The sequence below is a fragment of the Carcharhinus amblyrhynchos genome, chromosome 34 (genome assembly GCF_965287045.1).
Source record: "Carcharhinus amblyrhynchos chromosome 34, sCarAmb.v2.hapA, whole genome shotgun sequence".
Taxonomy (NCBI): domain Eukaryota; kingdom Metazoa; phylum Chordata; class Chondrichthyes; order Carcharhiniformes; family Carcharhinidae; genus Carcharhinus; species Carcharhinus amblyrhynchos.
The window spans coordinates 21,889,138-21,912,658 of NC_137357.1; the positions used below are offsets into that span (position 1 = coordinate 21,889,138).

At 41.3% G+C, this 23,521-nt stretch overlaps 1 protein-coding gene across 5 annotated transcripts in view; it reads left to right on the top strand.

The window, feature by feature from the left end:
* LOC145361426 (transcription factor COE2) overlaps positions 1-19,457 on the top strand; it is a 305,378-nt gene extending 285,921 nt beyond the window's left edge. For all 5 annotated transcript variants that reach the window (XM_080217170.1, XM_080217168.1, XM_080217171.1 and 2 more), the window contains one exon: positions 18,547-19,457. In XM_080217170.1, coding sequence (XP_080073296.1) covers positions 18,547-18,578 — 32 coding nt within the window. In that variant the 3' untranslated portion in view covers positions 18,579-19,457. The remainder of the gene's footprint in view (positions 1-18,546) is intronic.
* Positions 19,458-23,521: the final 4,064 nt, after the last annotated feature.

The window sequence follows — 23,521 nt, forward strand, 5'->3', positions numbered from 1 at the left end:
GAGCAGAGTTGGAGCTGCCTAACTCCATGAAATCCTTCCTCTGGCAAAGGAGGCAAAGCACATGTCAGACTACAATGTTGGCATTTGCTATGTAGTGGTGATGGGGACTCTTTCACAATTGGGATAGAGAAAGGGGAAGAAATCATTGTTAGTCAAGCTTTTTGCTGCTGATCTCTTCTGTGATTTCAGCTGGAAAGTTGGTGCTATTTTAAGGACAGGGCTGGTCTCAATTCTGATGTCATCATCCATGGTCAAGGAAAGTCTTAAAGCTCAGTGCTTGGATTCACACATTACAAATAACAGTTCAGGCAAAATATGTGGTCCAATGCAATATCCATCCCCCATTAAGTTTGAAGATTAGTAGCACACATCCTTCTGAGTTCAAAAGTACTGTAGTTGAACTCCATTTTGGAACTTGAACATATAAAATTGGTTGTCACTCCAGGGCTGGACTGAGGGACTGTTAATTCTGTGTAAAAGCAGTAATGTAATGGCAAATTTATATGAAGCAAAAGTCAGCCTCGAGGTAGTGCAGTTTTGGGCACCAACTCTAGAAAAGACAATATAGCCATAAGTGTATAGCACAGATTCTCCAAAACAATGGCAGGGATGAAAAAAAGCTATCCTTATGACGAGGTACTTGTGGTAAAGGGGGTATTTTCAATGGAGTAGCAGAGAGTTTATTCAGTAGGGAGATTACTTCTTTTAGTAAGGAAGTTAGTGTTGGAGGTAATCAGTTTAAAATTGTCTCAGCATCAGAAGAGTTAAGGAGAAATTTTTTTGCATAAGTAGAATCACGTAACAAATGCAACACAGAAACAACTAATACTACGCCTACTCTAGACTATTCAAGCTTCCATCCTGTTTATGTGATCCTGTTTATCCCTCAACTAGTATCATCAAAAACATATTAACTGAACATGTATCTTTATGCTGTTTGTGGAATTTGCATCATCCAAATTGCTTGCCACATTTACCCACAAAACAATAGTAATTGCACTTCAAAATAATTTGTTAGGTGCAAAGTGTTTGAGGTGTTGAGGACAAGAAAGGCTCTCTATAGTTGTGAGTTTTTTCTTCAATACTCCAATTAAATCATTTGTACAGCAGGAACTCTTAACTTTCGTGACCTCTGAGTTTTCAGATTGGTCAAAACTAGGTCAATGAATCTTTAGATATTTCACAGTGAAACCATCCTGTATTAAAAATTTTGACAACTGTTGACTAAAAAGATAAAATTGCTTATTAAAAATAAACTAAAGTAATAACGGAAGATTTTTTTAAAAATCCAATACTTAGCTCTATCTCATAATCTATCAGGAGTCAGCCTGCTATACGTCTAGATTTTGGTGTCATAATACACATAGAGAAAAATAAATAAAGAAATAATGTTTTCTGTTGCCAGTGCTGTAATTTGAAGTGTTGCTCTGAGACTTCCTGCCCAGACTATAGTCATAAGGGAATGCCAAGTGGAAGAGTAGAATAGATGGTTTGCAGAATGGAGGAATGCAAAATTTCTGCCTAAGTCACCTGAGAAATTAAAAATAATATTGTTTGAAAAAGGGGAAAAAAAGCAAGGTCAAAGTCAGAGAAAATGCATTTGAATTGAACGTCGATATTTAGGCACAATTACTTGATTTAAATGTATAAAACCTTGGATCCTGACAGGCTGCTACAATTTTCTGATGTTAGGATTTATGCCCACAATCAGTGTAACAAAGAGGGAAAAAAAGTGTGATTTTCACCTGTTTATTGCACACACTGCAAAGCAAGGCAGTGCAAAAGACAATTGGAGACAAAGAAAATCTCCTACCCATAATCTGCCAGAAACCCAGATAACAGAATTATCACGCTTGATAACCTTGCAAAACTGGCAGGAGCCTTATGTTAACAATGGTAATATCCCAGCATCATTTTTAGAGATCAGTAGATGCAGAGTGAACTAACCAGTTCTTTCCAGCTACTGCGGACACAGTTTTCTAAATGAACCAGGAGCCTGAAGAAGCTTCGATCTGCAGAGGAACCAACATGTTTCCTCACCTAATCAGCCAGCTTATCAAACCATTGTGCAGATGAGGCCTCATGCAAAACCCAAGAACTGACACATGTTAGAACAGTCAAATGTCACCGGAGAGCTAAAACCAGGGGAGTTGTAAGTAAGGTGACATCTTGAGTCCTACAAGACAGTAGATTATAAAAGGCCAGGAAAAACTGATGTGCAGGAAAAGAATGAGTTAAGAGATATGACAAATCTTGTCGTTGGGCTGTAAAATCATAAGGGATTTGTATTTGTAACTTAAGATGAACAAGAAACTAACCACATTTGGTGAGAGAGTTGGAGCATTCATGACAGAGACAACATGCAGGATTTTCTCTCCAGCAGCGGGAAACAAATATCATGACTATTTCCAGGTGCTGACCTGTTCCCTGGGGGAAAGGATTGCTCACTATGATGTTCACTATAATTTTCACCATTTCTCTTAATTGGCATGGAGACAGACTAACCATTCAATTAAGGATGGCAGGTGAGCTCTCGGAACAGAGGGCCAATCGAAGGCCTTCCAGCTTGAAAGCACTAACAGGCTGAAAGTAGTAAATATGAGAGGGGAGCCTTCATTCAAGAAGAAAGCACCATCTCACCAACTTGTTTTTACAACTGAAACTAAGAAACAAATTTTCCATCCATGCAACAATGCGATGACTGAACCCAGGCATGCGGGGAAGACCTCAAAGTCTACCTGGATCTCTGGAACCCTAGTCCACAGCTGGGAGGCACCTCCAGGAACCAAATCTGTCCCTGTTACCAGTGAGAATCTAGAGTCTTTGACAGAAAATTGAAGTCAGCCTCTGGCCAGAAATCTGACTCTTAATGAGACAGGTTGGCTATCCACCACAGGTGAGTGGATAATGTAACGGTAGAGTCTGGCAAATATTGGGTTGATGTAGGACTGAGTACAGTGCTGTCCATATAGTGATGTAAGAGAACAATGACCTGTACCTAGGGGCTAGTCAAGTGTTGGACAGAGCGATATGCACGAGCAAGAGTGGAGACAGCTCCAAGCTTAAACTCTTTGCTGTATTTATGAACATTTATAGTTCTTGTGACATACGAAGTGTATACATACTAAGTATGTGCAGTCAACCTACTTAAAACCACAAAGTCTTCATTAAGACCTACTGAACGGTCTCATACAACATAGCAGCAGAGAATGGAAAAACCCAAAGCCTCACAGAGAAAGGCAGTGAGAAACTAAAATCCTGCAAGATTAAAGAAAAATTGGAAGAAGCATTCTGACCTTTAGAAAAGCGCAAAAAGGCATATAAAGGAAAATCACCAGAGAATACCTTGAAAGAAAGGTCTGGAAGCTGAAAGGAGAAATATTAAATTCCTCACTGCAGAAGAAGACTCCATATGATCTCATGGAAGTCCAACTTCAATTCCCAGAGTGCAGTGTCAGCAGATCTTGCAGAGGTGAGCTAAACTTTATAAATTTCATAATAAAGCAAGTCCAGAGGGACTCTTGAATAGTTCAGTCATCAGAAACTGCCATTTAAAAACTCTGTTGGAAAAACTAGATTCCTAAGTTGGAACCTGAACAAACCACTGAGCTTGCTCTAAGAAAGGAAAAAATAATTAATCTGGACAAATCATGACTAAGGAATCAGTTATAAAGACCAGGATTTGAAACATTCATGATCTTAAAGCATAGCACTCAAATGGAGAAGTGTGCATCTGGTCGATACAAGCAGTTACTGATTAAAGACCAGATTAATACCTTTTTAAATTGGCTAGGTGAGTTTGCAAATGAAGTAATCCTCAACCAGCATTTATGAAATATTAAATGCCTTTGATGAATAGTTTAACAAGTTGTGGAGCACAAGAGCTTAAAAACATGAAGCACCAGAACTGCATATGCAAATAAGCCAGAGAGGCAGGGAACTTCCCATAATTCCCAAAAATATATCTTTCCGGAAATCCCAACGTACTACCTGAACTCCAACAGGAGGTGACAATAAGCAGTTGGCCCTGAATGAATGAAAGCCAACTGATGAAACCCAAAATAGATAAACCTGTCAAAGAAAAATGTCATAAGGTTAGAAAATGTTCATATCAAAACTGAATTGGAAAATTTGAAACTCTGAGTATATACCTTTGAAAGATGAATGAGATACTAAAGTTTTGAATGAATCAAATAGTTCAAAATCTGAACAAACAAAATTTTGAGATGTCACAGAGGTACAAGAAAGCTACCACACAGCTGAAAAAAATGGTTTCACAATTGAAAGAAACTTGGAAAAACATTACGGTAAGAATTCTCCTGTCTCACACGCTCTGCTGCCACTGCCAGGGAGAACAGAGATTGTGATGCTCAGCCAAATCTCCATTCACTCACTGCAGCAGAACTGGAAAAAACCTCAGCTACAGACGAGGTCAGAGAATTCTGGCCTACCTTTCCAAAGAGCTATATGAAGAGTTGAAAATCAAGAACTGAAAATGGCAAGAGAAAAAAAGTCCCTTCTTCACAAACGTGAAGTCTGTGAAAAGTTTTCACAGAAGAGCGTGTGGAATCTCAGAAACAATTAACACGATTACAGAATTCAAGCTTGAATGCTCGCACAGAGGAATTATACTCTAAAGAAAAAACTGATCGGTGTAGAGAATCAACTTTCACAAACAAAAGATGTGTTGATGAGGTAAACCAAGAGCTAATGAGAAAACTGCAATGTCATTCATGAACACTTGAAAGAGGGCGAGAAATGCTTGAATGATAAACTTGGAGAAACAAATTCAACAAAGCATTCTTTGATTAAAACTTGATGAACTTCAAGTGTCAAAGTCACTCGTAAGCACTGTGCAAAATGCCAGCAAAAGGAGAAGGAATTGCTGATGAATCAGAACAGTTGCTTGAAAGCAGACTTAACAACCAAAACTGATGGAACATCTTGAACTTCGGTCCAATCTGAACATCATGAAGGATGAATGCATAGTATGGAAGAGCAAATCCAGATTTTAAAAGCAGAAAAAGTGAATTCTATGGAACAGATTGAAGATCTAACAAATTAATTGAAGAAGTCTGAACAGTAGTCAGTGACCATGGAGGAAAGATACCGAAAAGAACTGAATATCTGGGGGATGTTGCCAAATCACAAGAGATCCACTATAAAACAAAAACAACTCAACTTACCAGAGTTGTTGCTGAGCTGAATGAGAAGATTTATAAACTCAAAAAATGGAAAAGAAGATAGCAATCAAAACTTTGGCGAAAACTGTGAAATAAGTAGGAATGAATTGCTGAAATGTGAAAAAATGGGATACATCAACAACTACATATCACCACAACTGCCTAATCAACAAAAAGTGGTTCAATACCAAGGAATAAGAACATAAGAACATAAGAAATAGGAGCAGAAGTAGGCCATCTAGCCCTTCGAGCCTGCCCCGCCATTCAAAAAGATCATGGCTGATCTGTCGTGGCTCAGTTCCACATTCCCGCCCTCTCCCCATAACCCTTAATCCCCTCGCTTATCAAAAACCCATCAACCCGCGTCTTAAAAATATTTAGCGAGGCAGCCTCCACCACTTCAACGGGCAGAGAATTCCAGAGATTCACCACCCTTTGAGTGAAGAAGTTCCTCCTCAACTCCGTTCTAAACTGCCCCCTCTTTATCTTGAGGCTGTGCCCCCTAGTCCTACTGTCCTTTCTGAGCGGGAAGAGTCTCTCCACCTCTATCCTATCCATCCCATTCATCATCTTATATGTAAAATGGAAAAATAAAATGAAAAGGATACCCAGATGCCAAAACAATCTCCACACTGATGTTAAAACAACCTCCACAATAACTAAATTTATCTGCAACAAAAGCATGACAGTAGTTGAACAAGTGATGGAAGAGTTATAAGTCCTCCAGACTGCCTGACTATTCCAAGACTTGAAGAGGGAGAGGAGAGGGGGCAGTAACAAGATGTAACTATATGGGATGAATTGGAATAACTTGAAAGTCTTGCTAAAGGCTTGGAGTGGGTGATGTATGGTCAGGGACTGGCAAGTATAGAGTTAACTTGAGTGCACTATTGCCCACACAGTAACGTAGGAGAACGCATGAGCCACACCTAGGAGTTAATATAGAATTGGACAAGCAGGCGTGGAGACATCTCCGATCTTGAATCCTTTAGTGTATATATGTACACAGTTGTTGTAGTTAATAAGTGTGCACAGTTAACCTACTAACAACAGAAGACTTCTTTGAAGCTGACCAAACAGTAGCCAACACCCTACAGCAGATAGTCTTGCCCCAGCCCGCATCGACAAAAATGACCTGAGAGTAAAAAGGAACTGGCACCCCACCCATTGTTGCCATTTTTAGTTCTTGCCTTCTTTCCCAACCCCAATGAACGCTCAAAATTCAGCCCAGAGAACATTTATGGAGGCAATCAGGCAACAAACTTTATCTTTTTTGTGTGATCTTTCATAGGGTGTGGGCATTTGTTGACTTAATTACCCCTGAACTGAATGTGTTGGTAGGCCATTTCAGAGGACAATGAAGAGTCAACCACATTGTTGTTGGCCTGCAGTCGCTTGTTGGCCAGACCAGATAAGATTGACAGATATCCTCATCTGCAGGGCATGAGTGAACCAGATGAGTTTTTACAATAATTGATAATCTCACGGTCATCATACTGAGGCTGACTTTCAATTTCAGACTTATTAATGGAATTTTGAACACATGTCCCCATAACATGGTGTTTAGGAAGGATAGACAGGAGGAAAAAGGGGGTGGGGTAGCTCTGTTAATTAAGGATAATATCAGGGCGGCAGTAAGGGAAGATATAGGCTCCAAAGAGCGAAACGTGTCATCGTTGTGGGTGGAGATAAGGAATAGTAAGGGGAGGAAGACGCTGGTGGGTGTGGTCTATAGGCCCCCAAATAATAACTTTGAGGTGGGGCGGGCTATAAACAAGCAAATAAATGATGTGTGCAGAAACGGAACGGCGATAATTATGGGGGATTTTAATCTGCATATTGATTGGATGACCCAAGTTGGACACGGTGGGCTTGAGGAAGAGCTCTTGGAATGCTGTCGGGATAGTTTCCTTGAACAGTATGTGACGGAATCAACGAGGGAGCGAGCTATCTTAGATCTGGTGTTGTGTGACGAGGCAGGAAGAATTAGGGATCTTATTGTGAGGGATCCTCTTGGGACAAGTGATCATTGTATGGTTGAATTTTTGATGCAGATGGAGGATGAGAAAGTAGGGTCCCGAACCTGTGTCCTCTGTTTGAACAGAGGGGAGTACGATAGGATGAGAGAGGAATTGGCGAATGTAGATTGGGGGCGCAGATTGGTCGGTAGGACGACTGAGGAACAGTGGAGGACTTTGAAGGAGATCTCTTTCGGTGCTCAGCAGAAATATATTCCGATGGTTAAGAAGGACTGTAGGAGAAGGGATAATCAGCTGTGGTTCTCAAAGGAAATAAAGGAGAGTATTAAATTAAAAGCTGATGCATTCAGAGTGGCTAAAAATAGTGGTGATTAGAAGATTGGGAAAAATTTAAAAATCAACAAAGAATGACTAAGAAGGCGATAAAGAAAGGAAAAATAGACTATGAAGCTAAACCAGCACTAAATATAAAAAACGACAGTAAGAGTTTTTACAAATATATAAAGAAGAGGAGGCTGGCTAGAGTGAATGTTGGACCCTTGGAGGATGAGATGGGGGATATAGCGGTGGGAGATGAGGAAATGGCTGAGGCTTTAAATAAGTTTTTTGCCTCGGTCTTCATGGAGGAGGACACGAATAGTTTGCCGGATATTAAAGATAGAAGGATGGTAGGAGTTGAGGGCCTGAATGCGATTACTGTCACTAGAGAGGTAGTGCTTGATAGACTAATGGGACTGAAGGTGGACAAGTCCCCAGGACCGGATGGAATGCATCCCAGGGTTCTGAAAGAAATGGTAGAGGTGATGGTGGATGCCTTCATAATTATTTATCAAAATTCGCTGGACTCCAGGGAAATGCCAGAAGATTGGAAAACAGCTAATGTTACGCCGCTGATTAAAAAAGGTAGCAGACAAAAGGCAGGGAATTATAGGCCGGTTAGTTTAACGTCTGTAGTTGGAAAAATGCTTGAATCCGTCATCAAAGAAGAAATAGCGAGGCACCTAGAAAAGAATGGTTTGATAGAGCAGACGCAGCACGGATTCGTTAAGGGGAAGTCATGTTTGACGAATTTATTGGATTTCTATGAGGATGTGACTAGTGCAGTAGACAGAGGGGAACCGGTGGATGTGGGGTTTTTAGATTTCCAAAAGGCGTTTGATAAGGTGCCTCACAAAAGGTTGCGACAGAAGGTTAGGGTGCACAGAGTTGGAGGTAAGGTGTTAGCGTGGATAGATGATTGGCTGTCTAATAGGAAGCAGAGAGTTAGTATCAACGGGTGCTATTCTGGTTGGTGACTAGTGGAGTGCCGCAGGGATCGGTGCTGGGGCCTCAACTATTTACCATTTATATAGATGATCTGGAGGAGGGGGCTGAGTGTAGGGTGACGAAATTTGCTGATGACACGAAGATGAGTGGAAAAGCAAATTGCGTGGAGGGTGTGGAAAGTCTGCAGAGGGATCTGGATAGGCTAAGTGAGTGGGCGAGGACCTGACAGATGGAGTATAATGTTAGCAAGTGTGAGGTTATCCACTTTGGCAGAAATAATAGTAGGAGGGATTATTATTTAAAAGGAGAAAAGCTGCAGCATGCTACGATGCAGAGGGACCTGGGGGTTCTTGTGCATGAGTTGCAAAAACCCAGTCTGCAGTGCAGCAGGTGATCAAGAAGGCGAATGGGATGCTGGCCTTTATAACGAGAGGGATAGAATATAAAAGCAGGCAGGTCTTGCTGCATCGGTACAGGATCCTGGTGAGGCCGCAGCTGGAGTACTGTGTGCAGTTTTGGTCGCCGCACTTGCGGAAGGATGTATTGGCCTTGGAGGGAGTGCAGAGGAGGTTCACTCGGCTGATACCAGAGGGGGTTGGCCTATGAAGAGAGACTACAGACTGGGTCTGTACTCATTGGAGTTTAGAAGGATGAGGGGGGATCTTATAGAGACGTATAAGATAATGAAGGGGGTGGATAGGGTAGAGGTAGAGAGATTCTTCCCGCTTAGAAAGGATAGCAGGACTAGAGGACACAGCCCCAAGATAAGCGGGGGGGGTCACTTTAGATCAGAGTTGAGGAGGAACTTCTTATAAGAACATCAGAAATAGGAGCAGGAGCAGGCCATCTAGCCCTTCGAGCCTGCCCCACCATTCAATAAGATCATGGCTGATCTGAACTAGATCAGTTCCACTTTCCCGCTTTCTCCCCATAACCCTTAATTCCCCTGACTATCAGAAACCTGTCTACCTGTGACTTAAATATATTCAACGAGGTACCCTCCACCACTTCAACGGGCGGAGAATTCCAGAGATTCACCACCCTTTGAGTGAAGAAGTTCCTCCTCAACTCTGATTTAAACTGCCCCCCCCTTATCTTGAGGCTGTGCCCTCGAGTCTTGCTATCCTTTCTTCACTCAAAGGGTGGTGAATCTCTGGAATTCTCTGCCCGTTGAAGTGGTGGAGGCTACCTCGTTGAATATATTTAAGTCACGTGTAGATAGGTTTTTGATAGACAGGGGAATTAAGGGTTATGGGGAGAAAGCGGGAAAGTGGAACTGATCCAGTTCAGATCAGCCATGATCTTATTGAATGGCGGGGCAGGCTCGAAGGGCTAGATGGCCTACTCCTGCTCCTATTTCTTATGTTCTAACATTAGCTTAGGCCTCTGTATGACTAGGGCAGTGACATTGCCCAAATTCTACCATCTCCCTGATATAAACGCAAACTGTTTGAGCCATCAACAGTTTCTTAGACAGGGCAGCAATGTTTGAATTGACATTGTAGCTGACCTAGAGACTCTACAGGTTACTAGTGTTGGGGCGGATATGTCATAATACCTCAACCCTCAGGAACATTTGCAGATAGTCCAACACACCTAACCTAACGTGTCGTTAGTCCTCAATTCATCATTTGTTGCCTTGGCAGTGTTGCTGGAACTGGGCTGAAGAAGAACAGAAGTGGAGGCAAAGGAAAAGAGAACAGAAGTTACTTCACTGTGATATTTGAAAGTAACCCTCAATAAAGTCCCCAAAACAAAATCAGTGGATGCTGGGACAGTGAGTAAATTTAAGGAGGAGTTAGACAGATTTTTAATGAGCAATGGGTTGAAGGGTTATGGGGAGAAGGCTGGAAAACGGGGATGAGGAGCGTATCAGCCATGATCAAATAGACTCGTTAGGCGGAATAGCTGAATTCTGCTCCTATATCTTATTAACTCCTCCTGGGCTTCGGACAGGGTCACAGGCTGCGAAGGAGACTTGAACTTGTTCGTGACAACATCTGATACCAAAACTGTATGACAACCAAAACCTCACAACATGCAACCTCATAGAAAACTGAGAAAGTGAAATGAAAAGGACAGTGAATGGGGACAGCAGATGTCTATCGTGGCCTCATAGCTGTCACATTATTTACAGAAGTTCAGAGCTCTGTTATGATGATGCTGAAAATGAGTTCAGAGTTCATTCTGATCGAGAATGTGCCAGTTTCAATCCTGAGTCTGCACTGAGTTAGTGGACCTGGATTGAGAGTGGATGGTGCTACAATTTCCTTTTTGCCCCTTAGTTGTAGAGAGGGAAATCAACCAGAGATCCTTGCTATGGTTGCTTAGTCAAAGAAATATGCTTGTAGCCTCAAAGGTGGCTGTATTTTGTGTCACTGAGTTGAGAAAATAAATTTCAAATTTCAAACATGATGGGTTGATTTTAACAAAGATATAAATGACCAAAGCTTTTTTATACACAACTTAGCTTTGCTATAAGCAGTGTAAGGAACAGAGAGAAGTAAAGTTTCTTGACGTATTTTCAAAGTGCGTTAGTGAGCAGCAACCTTGCACTGTTTGAGACAGGCAGATCAGGATCATATTACCTGCCCCAACCCTGCTTTCAGCAAAGAGGAATCTCCTGGGGATTCTAGTCCATGGTCCACTCTTCACAGAATGCTTCATTAAATGGGATGCAGTTAACAGTTTACTTTTCATTTGAATCTAAGCTTTTAAACCCACTCTTTCTGGAACTAGCAGCTTTGCATTTTTTTGGGTAACATATGAAACCATAAATTTTAATTTTGGCACAAATATATTGAAAAACTGCAGTAGTTCAGCTCACCCTATGTCCCGCAATCCCCAAACACCACCACCTACCCACATTTTTCTCCCCATCTACCTTAAAACTGCAATAACAACAACAACTTCATATTTATATTGTATCTCTGATATATCATCAAACATCTCATGGCACTTCATAGGCAAGTCATGTAATGAGATGTCAGACCAGATGATCAAAAGTTTGATCAAACAGGTAGGTTTTTAAGGGTTGTCTTTAAAGAGGCACAAGATAGAGAAGTTGAAATATTCAAGGAGGAAATTCCAGAGCTTAGAGTTGAAGCAGCTAAAGGCATGGCTGCCAATGATGGAACAATCAGGAGATGTGTAGAATTGGAGGAGTGCAGGTATCATAGAATCATAAAATCCCTTTAGTGCAGAGAGGGCCATTCGGCCCAACTGGCCTGCACTGACAACAGGCCCTGAACCAGCAATACGTATTTACCCTGCTAATCTTCTTGACATTAAGAGGCAATTTATCATGGCCAATCAACCTAACCTGCACATCTTTGGTCTGTCAGAGGAAACTTGAGCATCCGGAGTAAACCCACACAGACACAGGGACAACACGCAAACTCCACACAGACAGTGACCCAAGGGCAAAATTGTACTTGGGTCCCTGGTGCTATGAGGCAGCAGTGCTAACCACAGGAAAAAGTCAATGTAGTCGAGAATACTGAGATACAGGCTTTTGGACTAGACGAGATTGAGGTTCATAAGGAGGATGTGTGAGCAATTCTAGAAAGTGTGAAAACAGATAAGTCCCCTGGGCTGGATGGGATTTATCCTAGGATTCTCTGGGAGGCTAGGGAGGAGATTGCAGAGCCTTTGGCTTTGATCTTTATGTCATCATTGTCTACAGGTATAGTACCAGAAGACTGGAGGATAGCAAATGTTGTTCCCTTGTTCAAGAAGGGGAGTAGAGACCATCCTGGAAATTATAGACCGGTGAGCCTTACTTCTGTTGTGGGCAAAGTTTTGGAAAGAATTATAGGGGATAGGATTTATAATCATCTAGAGAGAAATAATTTGATCAGGGACAGTCAACACGGTTTTGTGAAGGATAGGTCGTGCCTCACAAACCTTATTGTGTTCTTTGAGGTGACCAAAGAGGTGGATGAGGGTAAAGTAGTTGATGTGGCGTATATAACAATGAACATAGAAAAACCACAGCACGAACAGGCCCTTTGGCCCACAAATTGCACCGATCATATCGCTACCTACTGGGCTTACCTATAACACTCAATCCTATTAAGTCCCATGTACTCATCCAGAAGTCTCTTAAACCCTACCGAATTTGCCTCCACCACCACCGACGGCAGCCGATTCCACTCACCCACCACCCTCTGAGTGAAAAACTTACCCAATGATTTCAGTAAAGCGTTTGATAAGGTTCCTCATGGTAAGCTACTGCAGAAAATACGGATGCATGGGATTGAGGGTGATTTAGCAGTTTGGACCAGGAATTGGCTAGCTGATAGAAGACAGAGGGTGGTGGTTGATGGGAAATGTTCAACCTGGAGTTCTATCAGAGGGATCTGTTTTGGGGCCACTGCTGTTTGTCATTTTTATAAATGACCTAGATGAGGGTGTAGAAGGATGGGTTAGTAAATTTGCGGATGACACTAAAGTCGGAGGAGTTGTAGACAGTGAGGATGGATGTTGCAATTTGCAGAGGGACATAAATAAGCTGCAGAGCTGGGCTGAGAGGTGGCAAATGGAGTTTAATATGGAAAAGTGTGAGGTGATTCACTTTGGAAGGAGTAACAGGATTACAGAGTATTGGGCTAATGGGAAGACTCTTGGTAGTGTTGATGAGCAGAGAGATCTCAGTGTACATGTGCATAGATCACTGAAAGTTGGCACCCAGGTTGATAAGGTTGTTAAGAAGGCGTACGGTGTGTTAGCTTTTATTGGTAGAGGGATTGAGTTTCGGAGCCGTGAGATCATGTTGCAGCTGTACAAAACTCTGGTGCGGACGCACTTGAAGTATTGCGTACAGTTCTGGTCGCTGCATTATAAGAAAGATGTGGAAGCATTGGAAAGTGTGCAGAGGAGATTTACCTGGATGTTGCCTGGTATGGTGGGAAGGCCTTATGAGGAAAGGCTGAGGGACTTGAGGTTATTTTCATTAGAGAGAAGAAGGTTAAGAGGTGACCTAATTGAGGCATACAAGATGATCAGAGTATTAGATAGCCTTTTTCCTCGGATGGTGATGGCTAACACGAGGGGGCATAGCTTTAAATTGAAGGGTGATAATTATAGGACGGATGTCAGAGGTAGGTTCTTTACTCAGAGGGTAGTAAGGGTGTGGAATGCCCTGCCTGCAGCAGTTGTGGACTCACCAACTTTAAGGGCATTCAAATGGTCAGTGGATAGGCATATGGATAACATTGGAATAGTTTAGGTTAGAGGGTCATTAGATTCGTTCCACTGGTCGGCGCAACATCAAGGGCCGAAGGGCCTGTACTGCACTGTAATGTTCTATGTTCTACTGTGTTACCGTGCTGCCAATCCTGGAGGTTTGTAAATCTGGAGGAGAACTAGGGAAGTGTGAGACCACAGAGGGATTTGAAAACAAAATGGAAATTTTTAAATCCAGATATTCCTGGTCTGTAAGCCATTATAGGTCAGCGAGCACAACAATCCCACCCAGGTGCTGTCCCGGCAAATGAAATTTCCTGCAAGTTGGGACATGAGCAGCAAAGTCTATCCAGTGCATTGCTTGATCTTCAAGTGTACGCTTGGACAAGGAAATGTGGGCAAATTATTGACTATGGCAGGTATTACAACTGAATCCACTTATCCTACCAAGATCCAAGATCACAGATGCTTTCCAGCAAGTGTTGCAGAATAACAATCAGGAACAGGAATGTTGGTTAATTTCTCCTCTTGGCTAGACTGGAGCACAGGCACAGCCCAACTGCTGCAATCAGCAAGCACAACATTCACTGTTAACTGAAACTGAGATCCACAAGGTGTGTGCGTACTCAGGATCACATTTGGTTCAACAGGCTATTTGGAAAGCTTGGCAAAGTCAGGTTATAAAAAAGGAGGGTTTGGTTTCCACACCGAACCTGAATATTTAAGTTACCAAGAATATAGTTTTGAGGAAAATGCAGATGTCCATGCTTCCAGTGGTGCAGAGGAAGATGAATGAATTTCATGTGATCAGAATTCCATAATGATCACAAGTGAGGTTTGAACAGAGAAGGCTCTTCAGGCCATAAATCGATGTCGACAATCTGATTTCTGCATTTGTTTCAGTTTTTTCAGTCCCGATTTGGTCAACAGGCTGGAAATAGCTGATTTTGAGCCTGGCAAAGTGGCTCAATAAGGATTTCAGCCAATTTATTCAATGCATTTTATGTTCTGTGCAGTTTTGCACTTCCATTCAGTACACAGAGAAGATTTGTCATCTGATTTTTTTCTCTCACCGTTTCAACCTTTTTAAAACTTAAAAATAAACTTTATTTTTCCCTGTCTTTTCTATAAATATTACTCTCGTCAATTTTCAGAATTTTCCTGTAATCTTCGATCTTCTTCCTCCTCAGCATTTATTTCCTAAATCATTTTTGGGGATGTGGGCTTCACAAGGCTAACAGTTACTGGCCACCCTTAATTGTCCTCGAGATGGTGAGCCGCTTTCTTGAATTCAACAGAGTGGTTTGTTGGGTCATTTCAGATGGTAACCACATTGATGTAGGCCAGGAGGTCTTAAAGCACAATGTAGCATCCCTACCTCTGAGTTCGAAGCTCCAGGTTCAAGTCCCGCTCCAGCATTCAATGACCATGGAGGATGCGTTCATAATGTGGCCAAAAGGTCAATTTTCAGTCTACAAATCCTTTCAATATGCCTGGAACAGGTGGTAAAAGGAGGAGAGTCTCTGTGTCCATCAGGACCACGTGGTAGTTACAGCACAACAGCTTCCCCACATTTAAAGACTGTACACAGTGGTTGTTGTCATCCTCCTTGCTTTGAGGGATGACCGAAAAGAGGGAAGTCTAGTCACATCCAGGCAAGACTGAGTAATGGCATCAAATTTTCTTCCCTAAAAGAGCTGTGAATCTGGTGAATTTTGATGACAATCCGTAGCTTGATTGTGATATAAAGATACCAGGCTTTAATTCAAGATTTTTTGAATGAACTGAATTTAAATTTCCCAGCTACAGTGCTGAATTTTTAACTTTTCCACAGCAACAACTCAGGTTTCTGGATTATCAGTCCAGGAACATAATGATTATGTAAACATCTCCAAACTCTAGATCCTCATTTTGATTAAATAGAAAGACACTTCCAAACTGCAAACTCATTCCTTCACAGAACCAAAGTGTTGGATTGTTTTTAACTTCTCTCAGTTTTCCTTCCCTCCTATAACCTCTGGTCTTTAAACTTTAACTTTTACTGACCTCATTCTCTCTTCTACTCTTCCCCATCTTTTGGGAGCCTCCGCTATGCCTTTGCTCTTCACCTATGCTTCTTAATTTTTTAAGATAAATCTATGTTCATTCAGATTGTCCAGTCTTGTTTTGAGTTACACACAGCCCCACTTCAGTGTCATTAGGCATGATGTGAGGCAATCCTGCGGTAGGCAGTGAGGAACACTCAGACCTTCAAGGTATTATAAATCATTGCCACTGTTGTTCAGTGAACCTAAAAACTACTTGAAATTAACTATTTGAATTTGATCACTCCTAGTTTCCACCTCACTCCATCCAATATAACTGAAAAGATGGATTTATTAAGTGATCTAAAATTAATTTAATGCAATCGAGTTCAATTTGGAAAAATACTTTTCAGGCTTTTTGCAGTAAAGAAAAATGCTTTCAATCTGTGATACTTTGTAAACTGCAGTTTCTAAACAGTTATCCCCATGATAAAAACCATCTCACATCCAATAATGAGAAGGTCAGACATGTCATATAAGGACGGAGACAGCCTGTGGGTCATACCTCAGGTTGTCTGCATGGTGTGTTGGGTTATTAAAGATTCCAATCAAATTCCAACCAAAAGATGACAGCCCAGGGACTGACTCTGAATGTAAATTTGCATGTTCTGATACCCATGCAGGCCATGAATGTTGACAATAAAAAAAATTAGGCTTCCCCTGGCTCAGAGGGCCTGTTTGTATGTAAGTGCACTGAATACTTGCGGGATTGTGGAGGGGAAAGAAGTATCTGTTTGCACCAATTTTACACTCAACATCAAAAATAGCATGAGAGAACACTTTGCAGAGAACTTGCCTCAACTTCTTGATGTATCTAAATGTTTGAGTCTTGTAATAAATAATGTATTTCTAATTATCAGCATGAATCAACATTGATACATTCATATTGTAGGGGAATGTCAGGTTATGTACTGTAATATCAGCCAATTTCTGCAGTGCAGACTTTACCCAGTTTATATTGTGGTGTAGGTTTGACAACAGCTGATATTAAACTACATTACTACAACTGGGATACCAAATAAAGTGAGTCAAGGGCAGAATGCTTAGCTCCTGTTGGTTTAGTGGTGCATCATCATTATGAGTTTTCCATGGGAAGATGCAACTCATCCTATATATAAGTTCCCAAGACTACATCAGCAGAGAGGACTGATTTTAAAAGGCTGCAATGTGACTGTATAACATTTTGGTCAAAGCCACCTGGACGACATTATATAGCTTCACTCACCTCCCAGAAAGGATTAAAGGGGCAAAGGATTAATGGGGCAAAGGCAAATAATCAAGATCATCAGTGAATGTAAGAAATTGATGTCTTGAGGAAACATCAATGATACTGATCAGGAAAAGCTTTTCAGTTGAAGGATAATAATGTTCTGATGAAGGCAATCAAAGTGTAAGTGAAAAAATGCAAGAAAAATAGATAAATGTCTAAAGAGGGAAGAGTTTGAGGGATGTGTAAGAAGGTAGAAGGGGTTGATCTAACTGATAAAGCCAAGTAAACTTGCTGGCTTTCTCTCTTTGCTGTGGAAGGGGGTTATGGAGCAACATGAAGACAAGAATAAGGCAGGAAAGGATGAATTGGCTACTTCAACATTTCTTCTTTGAAACAGACAAAACCTAACCGAGCATCCAAGGATAAGTGAAATAACAGGGTCAAGGGAACACCTTCATTAAAAACTTGAAATAAAAGTAACAGTGTCACATGTTCTCAGAGTTAATGCACCATTCGAAGGGTTGAATCTTCAGCGCTCTCTGGTGGCGAGCTTGCAGGTTGAAGGGCATTCAATAAGGTGGGACTATGGCACATTTGTATCCCACTGCCTTCCCACCTCCATCAGAATTTCAACCTTCTGGCTTACCAGCAACTGAGGTGCTTAAGCAGCAAACTAATGACCATTTAAGGGCCTCATCCCACCATCATTGGTATTAACCCAGCTACAGACAGGACTGTCTTCATGCTTATGCACAGCAACAAAAACCATGCAAGTCACCTCCAGCTCGATCACAGGTGGTCAGTGGTAGATTGAGGGATTGGACATTTGGAAGAGGAGGCCCGTTGAGAGCCAACCACCTGTCCTTGCTGCCAATCACCCACTCAGTGTGACCCACCCCTGCCCCCCATCCTGCGAAAAACCAGCTTCACCTTACTTATCTGTGGGCTTGGGTCACTCCTCAGTCCTGGTGCCTGTCCTTCTGGCAGTAGCTATACCTTAGAGCACAACAGCTGCAGATCTCTGATTGGCCAGCATTCTGAGAGATGGGGATTTCCACCCCCCGGGTCTTGATTTCAGGGAAAGGCCTGCTGCCATTAGCCTCAACACTGTCTGATTGATTTGTAGTTTGATGAGCTTTCTCAAAAAGAGTCAGCATGGGTCCCTTGCACATTTGCCAGCCAGCAATGCCTCTCAAGTTCTGCCCAAGGTTTGAGTCCTGTTGTTTGACGCATCAGCTGATTGCTTTTAAAATGTGTCAACTGAACTTGGTGGACTGCGGGCTGGAATAGATTGAATTTCAATCCAGCTCAGATCATTTTGTTGAAAACAGCAAGTTGTTAAGGCACTAGGTGAGGACATCAGTAGATTTGGCACTGACAAATGTCCTGCAATACTTGCTGTCTTGACTCACATATGGCCCCTTTGGTAAAGTATGATACTGTCCCATCAGGAGGAGGGGAGAACAAAAGCCACAACCAAAATAAAAACATAACAAGTTTATTTTAGGAATAGGGTAAAATATATTAAAATTGGTTTGCCCTGACCTGGCCATGTTATCACAGTGTCCTGTATCTATGTGGAACGGATGTATCAAGTGCATGTATGTGTTTATTTATATTTTCTCTGTCTTTTTCAGCCATGACTGGACTCGTCGTTCCTCCGATGTGAGACTGTTTTCTCCTGTCAACATATCGCATTCCAGGGAACAAAGTTCATTCACTACAAAAACACCACCACCAGAATCCACAGCTGTCAAAAATATTAGCAGGCCTTTCCTTGGAAGCCAGGAACAAAGCTGACTTTCTTCACCAAATGGACTGAATGAATTCCCCACAGCATTGCAGAAAACTCAGTTTTTTCTGTACTCCAGGAATTGCCTCAAACTTATGGAAGTGACGGAAAGGTGGTGGGGGGTTGTGGGGGTGGGGAAGAGGGAAGAATCTTAAACAAATGCCATTTTCTATTTTGTATAACAGTTTAATGTGGCAGTTCTTTTATGTTAGAAAAGTAAACCTTTGGATACGAGAGTTGGCTTATAAACTAGATACTGAAGTAAAACAGAAGATTTTTTTCTAAAATGCAGCTGAATAAAGTGTCAATACTTTGCTCAATGTGTGTGATAAGACTAGAAGTTAACTGTTTAAAAAAAAAATTTACAGTAATTTAAAGAGACGGTATCCTTAGTGTCAATTTATCTGGGCCGTAATTCCAAAATTACTCAGCTCCCCGTTATGTTGAGTGTTTTTAAGCACCTCTGAGTACAATATGGAAACACACAAATTAAGGAAAGCTCCACATTCAGTTCCTTGTGTGGACCAAGTCGACTGATTGCGGTTAGGATTACGTAATTCTCCAATTGGCTTAAGCATCTCTGGGTTAGCAAAGGGGAAAGAGGCAACCGAGTCTATTGCTCTCAGTCCAATGTCTCCTGCCAGACAGTACTTGTATATTTGTATCTGTCTATGTATGTGAGTGTGTGGTACCTTGATGTTCATGATGTGGAGATGCCAGCGTTGCACTGGAGTAAAACAGAAAGAAATCCCACAACACCAGTTTGGACTTTAAGCTGGTGTTGTGGGATTTCTTTCTGTTCCTTGATGTTATCAGAGCTGTATTTCAAATATGTGAGGTGTGTATGTATATATGTTCTGTGTGGTATGTGTGTGTTGTATGTATGTGAGTTCACATGAGTGGCACATGTATTGTGTATTCTGTGGGTGAGTGATGTGCGTGTGATATGTATGTATGCTTTGTATGTGTTGCGTGCAGTGTGTGTGTACATATGTGCTGTGTGTATGTGTCACATACAGTGTGTATGGTGCATGTGTTTTATACTTGAGCAGATTGTTGACATTCAGTATCTATATTTACACATTAATGGTCAATTTAACAAGGTTTTTGGGTTTGCTGTATCCCTGCAACACTCAGCACATAAGCTGAGATGTAAAAAATATGGGGAAAGAAAATTGAGTCCCTAATTGAAAATATTCTTCACCAAAACTTAGTTCTTTCTGATTTCTTTAATACTTCCCTCTTTTTTTCTCAAATATATTTGTTCCTTTATGATTGTGTTCCTGTGGAAACAATTCTAATAGCGTGCAGTGAGAAGCTTTCAGTGTATTTCTTTCACATATAAAATACTTGCATAACGTCAATGTGCTTCCTGTGATATAGGCATGTTAGTTTCAGTGGTCCCAAAAGTGAGGTTGAGGGTCATGTGTCTCTATTGGCCAGCAAGGATCCTATAAAATGTGGCTTGAATCCACACTTCCAAACTCAGTGAAACTCGGGATGGGCAATAAATGCTGACCTAGCCAGCGAAGCCCACATTCTGTAAATGAATTTAAAAGAAGAAAAACACTTAGAGGGGTCACAAATGGTAAGAGTTGAAGGATATTTGTAAGTTGATTTGAAATTAGTGTCAGGGTGATGTTGGGGAGCTCCATTCAGCAACTGGAATATACCTGGAATACTTGGTGCTATCAGGGTTATAGGTCAAAAAGCATGACACATTTTCTTGTACTCATCTTACACAAACGCAGACTTCCAGTTTGAACTGGGCAAAATTAATTAGGGATTGTAAATGATCAAATCGAGAGATTCTGGCACTCCTTTCTTATCTATAAACAAAATATTTGAGCGGTCTCTGCCAATGAGCGTATAGCTATTAAGACCTCATTTAATAAAAGAATTCCAACAACAATTATTTGCTTTCTAGGCAACATTTCCAAAAGATATAATATCATATGCGACAAGTATAACACTGCAGTTTTACGTTAGATCCTGGAAGAGTCTTCTTCCTCTGATTGGTTCCTCAGTGTTCATTTATAGCCTCTTGCCCACACAAGACTGCTCATCAAGATAAGACAATATGACCATTGAACATTTCACCCAACTATGCTTACATTGCTAATTGGTTGTTTCACTTGGAAATGTACGCGTGCAGTGTAGGTCAAGAATATGCAGGAAAACTCACCCAACTTCTTCACTTCTCTGAAGCCCAGTACTCTACCACTCACTGAGGCAATATAAACAAGAAATAGTCAAAAGAAATTGGAGTCCAAAGGACAAATTTTCCCACTCTGCCTCCAAGAGAATTGTAGCGGGCGAAGGGCAGACCACGGAAAGGTCTGTTGACCTCAGGAGGAATTTTCCAGTTTCGGAGCAAGACCCGTCCCAGATGTCAGGAAAGGTCTCAGCCTTGAAATCAGACTGTACAATAACTGTGTTTGCCTATATTTCCTCTTTGCTATTTTGTTGAGGTGTTAAACCTACAGTAAAATTTCAAGGCCTATGATTTGAAGCAGTGGAGCAAAAGGGAGGGTGTCTCCCAACTCAGAAGCCCAATGTTCTCCATAACATAATAGGCTGCCCAGCCTGCTGGATTGGTGAACCAAATGGGTACTGTCACTTTAAACTGAGAGACTGAGCCTGTAACTTATTGTATAAAGGTTAGTTGATATTAAAAAAAGTGAGAATATATTCTTGCACTTCAACCCTGACATCACAACTCACATCTGTGGGGAAGGTTAATATTTTCATTGCTACATTCAAATCACCAATTTGATTGGTTTAATCTCCTCCCACAGACTCAAGGTAGAGAAAAATGCCAAGGCTGGAATTCTAAAATGATAAGAAAATTGCTGAAAATGCACGGCAGGTCAGTCAGCTCATGAAAGAGAGAAGGCAGGAAATTGTACCAGGTGGGATACTCTGCTCGATGTGAACTTATGAAAGCTCCAGCTTGAAAGATTAGTGTATTTTTGTAATAGACTATTGAGATCAGTTATCCTCTCAACTTTCCCCTTTAGTTCTTTTTATGCTATTAATCCATTCCACACAATCTTCCTGTTAAAATCAAGGCTCATATAACCCCCTTGTTCTCTTAGTCATTTCTTAACACCTCAGATTTGTCATTCCTCATTACTGCCAGTGCTCCTTTCCTTGTACAGTTTGCAGAATTTTAAACCAGAGGCTTGGTGTAACCCCTTTGAGTTATTTGCTGTCCCTCGGTTCTGTTCTTCAGAAACCAGGGTTTTGGTTTCTTCATCAGGCACTGACTGACTGGCTGTGCATTTCCAGCATTTGTTTTTTATTTTGTCTATTCCTGGGCAACCCTTCCTTCAATATTAATAACAATGATGTGTTTTCTATGTGATTATAAATACTGTCTTACATTTGTGTTTTTTTGCCAGGTGGGGAGGGAGATCTGTAGCTAAATATTTATATAACCATTGTGTTGAAATTTTGTAATACAGTATGATGCAAAAGGAGAAGTTTATTCCTCTAAAGAGTTTGTTTTGTAATAATTTTGATGCACCTTTTGGCCTTTTATTTGCATGTATGATCCATGTAATTTTGGAACATAAAACCCTTGTATCCCTTGATATTTTGTAAGGTGATTCAATATATTTTTGTCTGCTAACTCCACAGTTCAGTTCAGTGATGCAGGAATCTGTTTTGCAAACAGAATTACTTGCTTAAGGCCTCTGGTTCAATTCCTGGGCCATGCTGAGTTCACTGATCTTAGTCATGGAACATAAAGCACAAAGACTCCTGCTCACAACTGTAACTATCAAGTCTAGGTAAACTATGCACATGCATTGGCTGTCAAGAAAGAACATGATGGGGCCTGGTCATAATGCCCTTGATGAACGAGTGGTCTGCTGACACTCAGTATCTGACACCTAAAGATTTGTTGCTTTGATGAAATATTGGAGAGGAGCCAGTGCTTGTGAAATCATGCCCCAGAAAGGTGCTAATGCCTCCAGGAAAAAAAAGGGGGAGGAAATTGGGCAAGAGAGCTTAATTCTGCATTTCTTCAAAGAAAAATTGTTTTTGTTTTGTTTGTCATTCTGTTGCCTGTCCAGTTGCCATGTAACCAATGTCAATTTTTAAAACCAGAAAAGCAAACTTTGTTTTTATGTTTGTAAAAACTTAAATTATCTGAAAACAAAATTTGAATAAAAAATATCATTCTAGTTATTTTGTGTTCATCAAGCTATTATTCTAGTTATTTTGTGTTCATTAATGCGATATAAGAACATTAGAACTAAGAGCAGGGGTAGACCAGGTAGCCCCTCAAGCCTGCTCTGCCATTTAATTTGGGAATCAAATTAAAAAGCAGAACCGACAAGGTGGTTATCTCTGGATTACTACCTGAACCGCGTGCAGATGGGCATAGGATAAACAGGATTAAAGAGATGAATGGGTGGCTCAGGGATTGGTGTGGGAGGAATGGGTTTGAATTTATGGGGCATTGGCACCAGTATTGGGGCAGATGGGAGCTGTTCAGACGGGATGGTCTTGGTTAAACCGTGCTGGGACCAGAGTCCTGGCGAATCATATAACTAGGACTGTAGATCAGGCTTTAAACTAATTAGGTGGGGGAGGGTGGAGAGGTGGGAGAAATTACAATATCTAAAGTAAAAGAGAGGGTACGGGCACGGGAAAATGTTGAGGATGTCCCAATAATAAAAGGAGTAGGGGGCATGAGAAAGGTTGGTAGCGTTCCTTCAAATAGGGTACAGATAAAAGCTAGTGTAAAAAAACTTTACCTGAATGCACGAAGCATTCAGAACAAAGTGAATGAGCCGATGGCGCAGATCAGC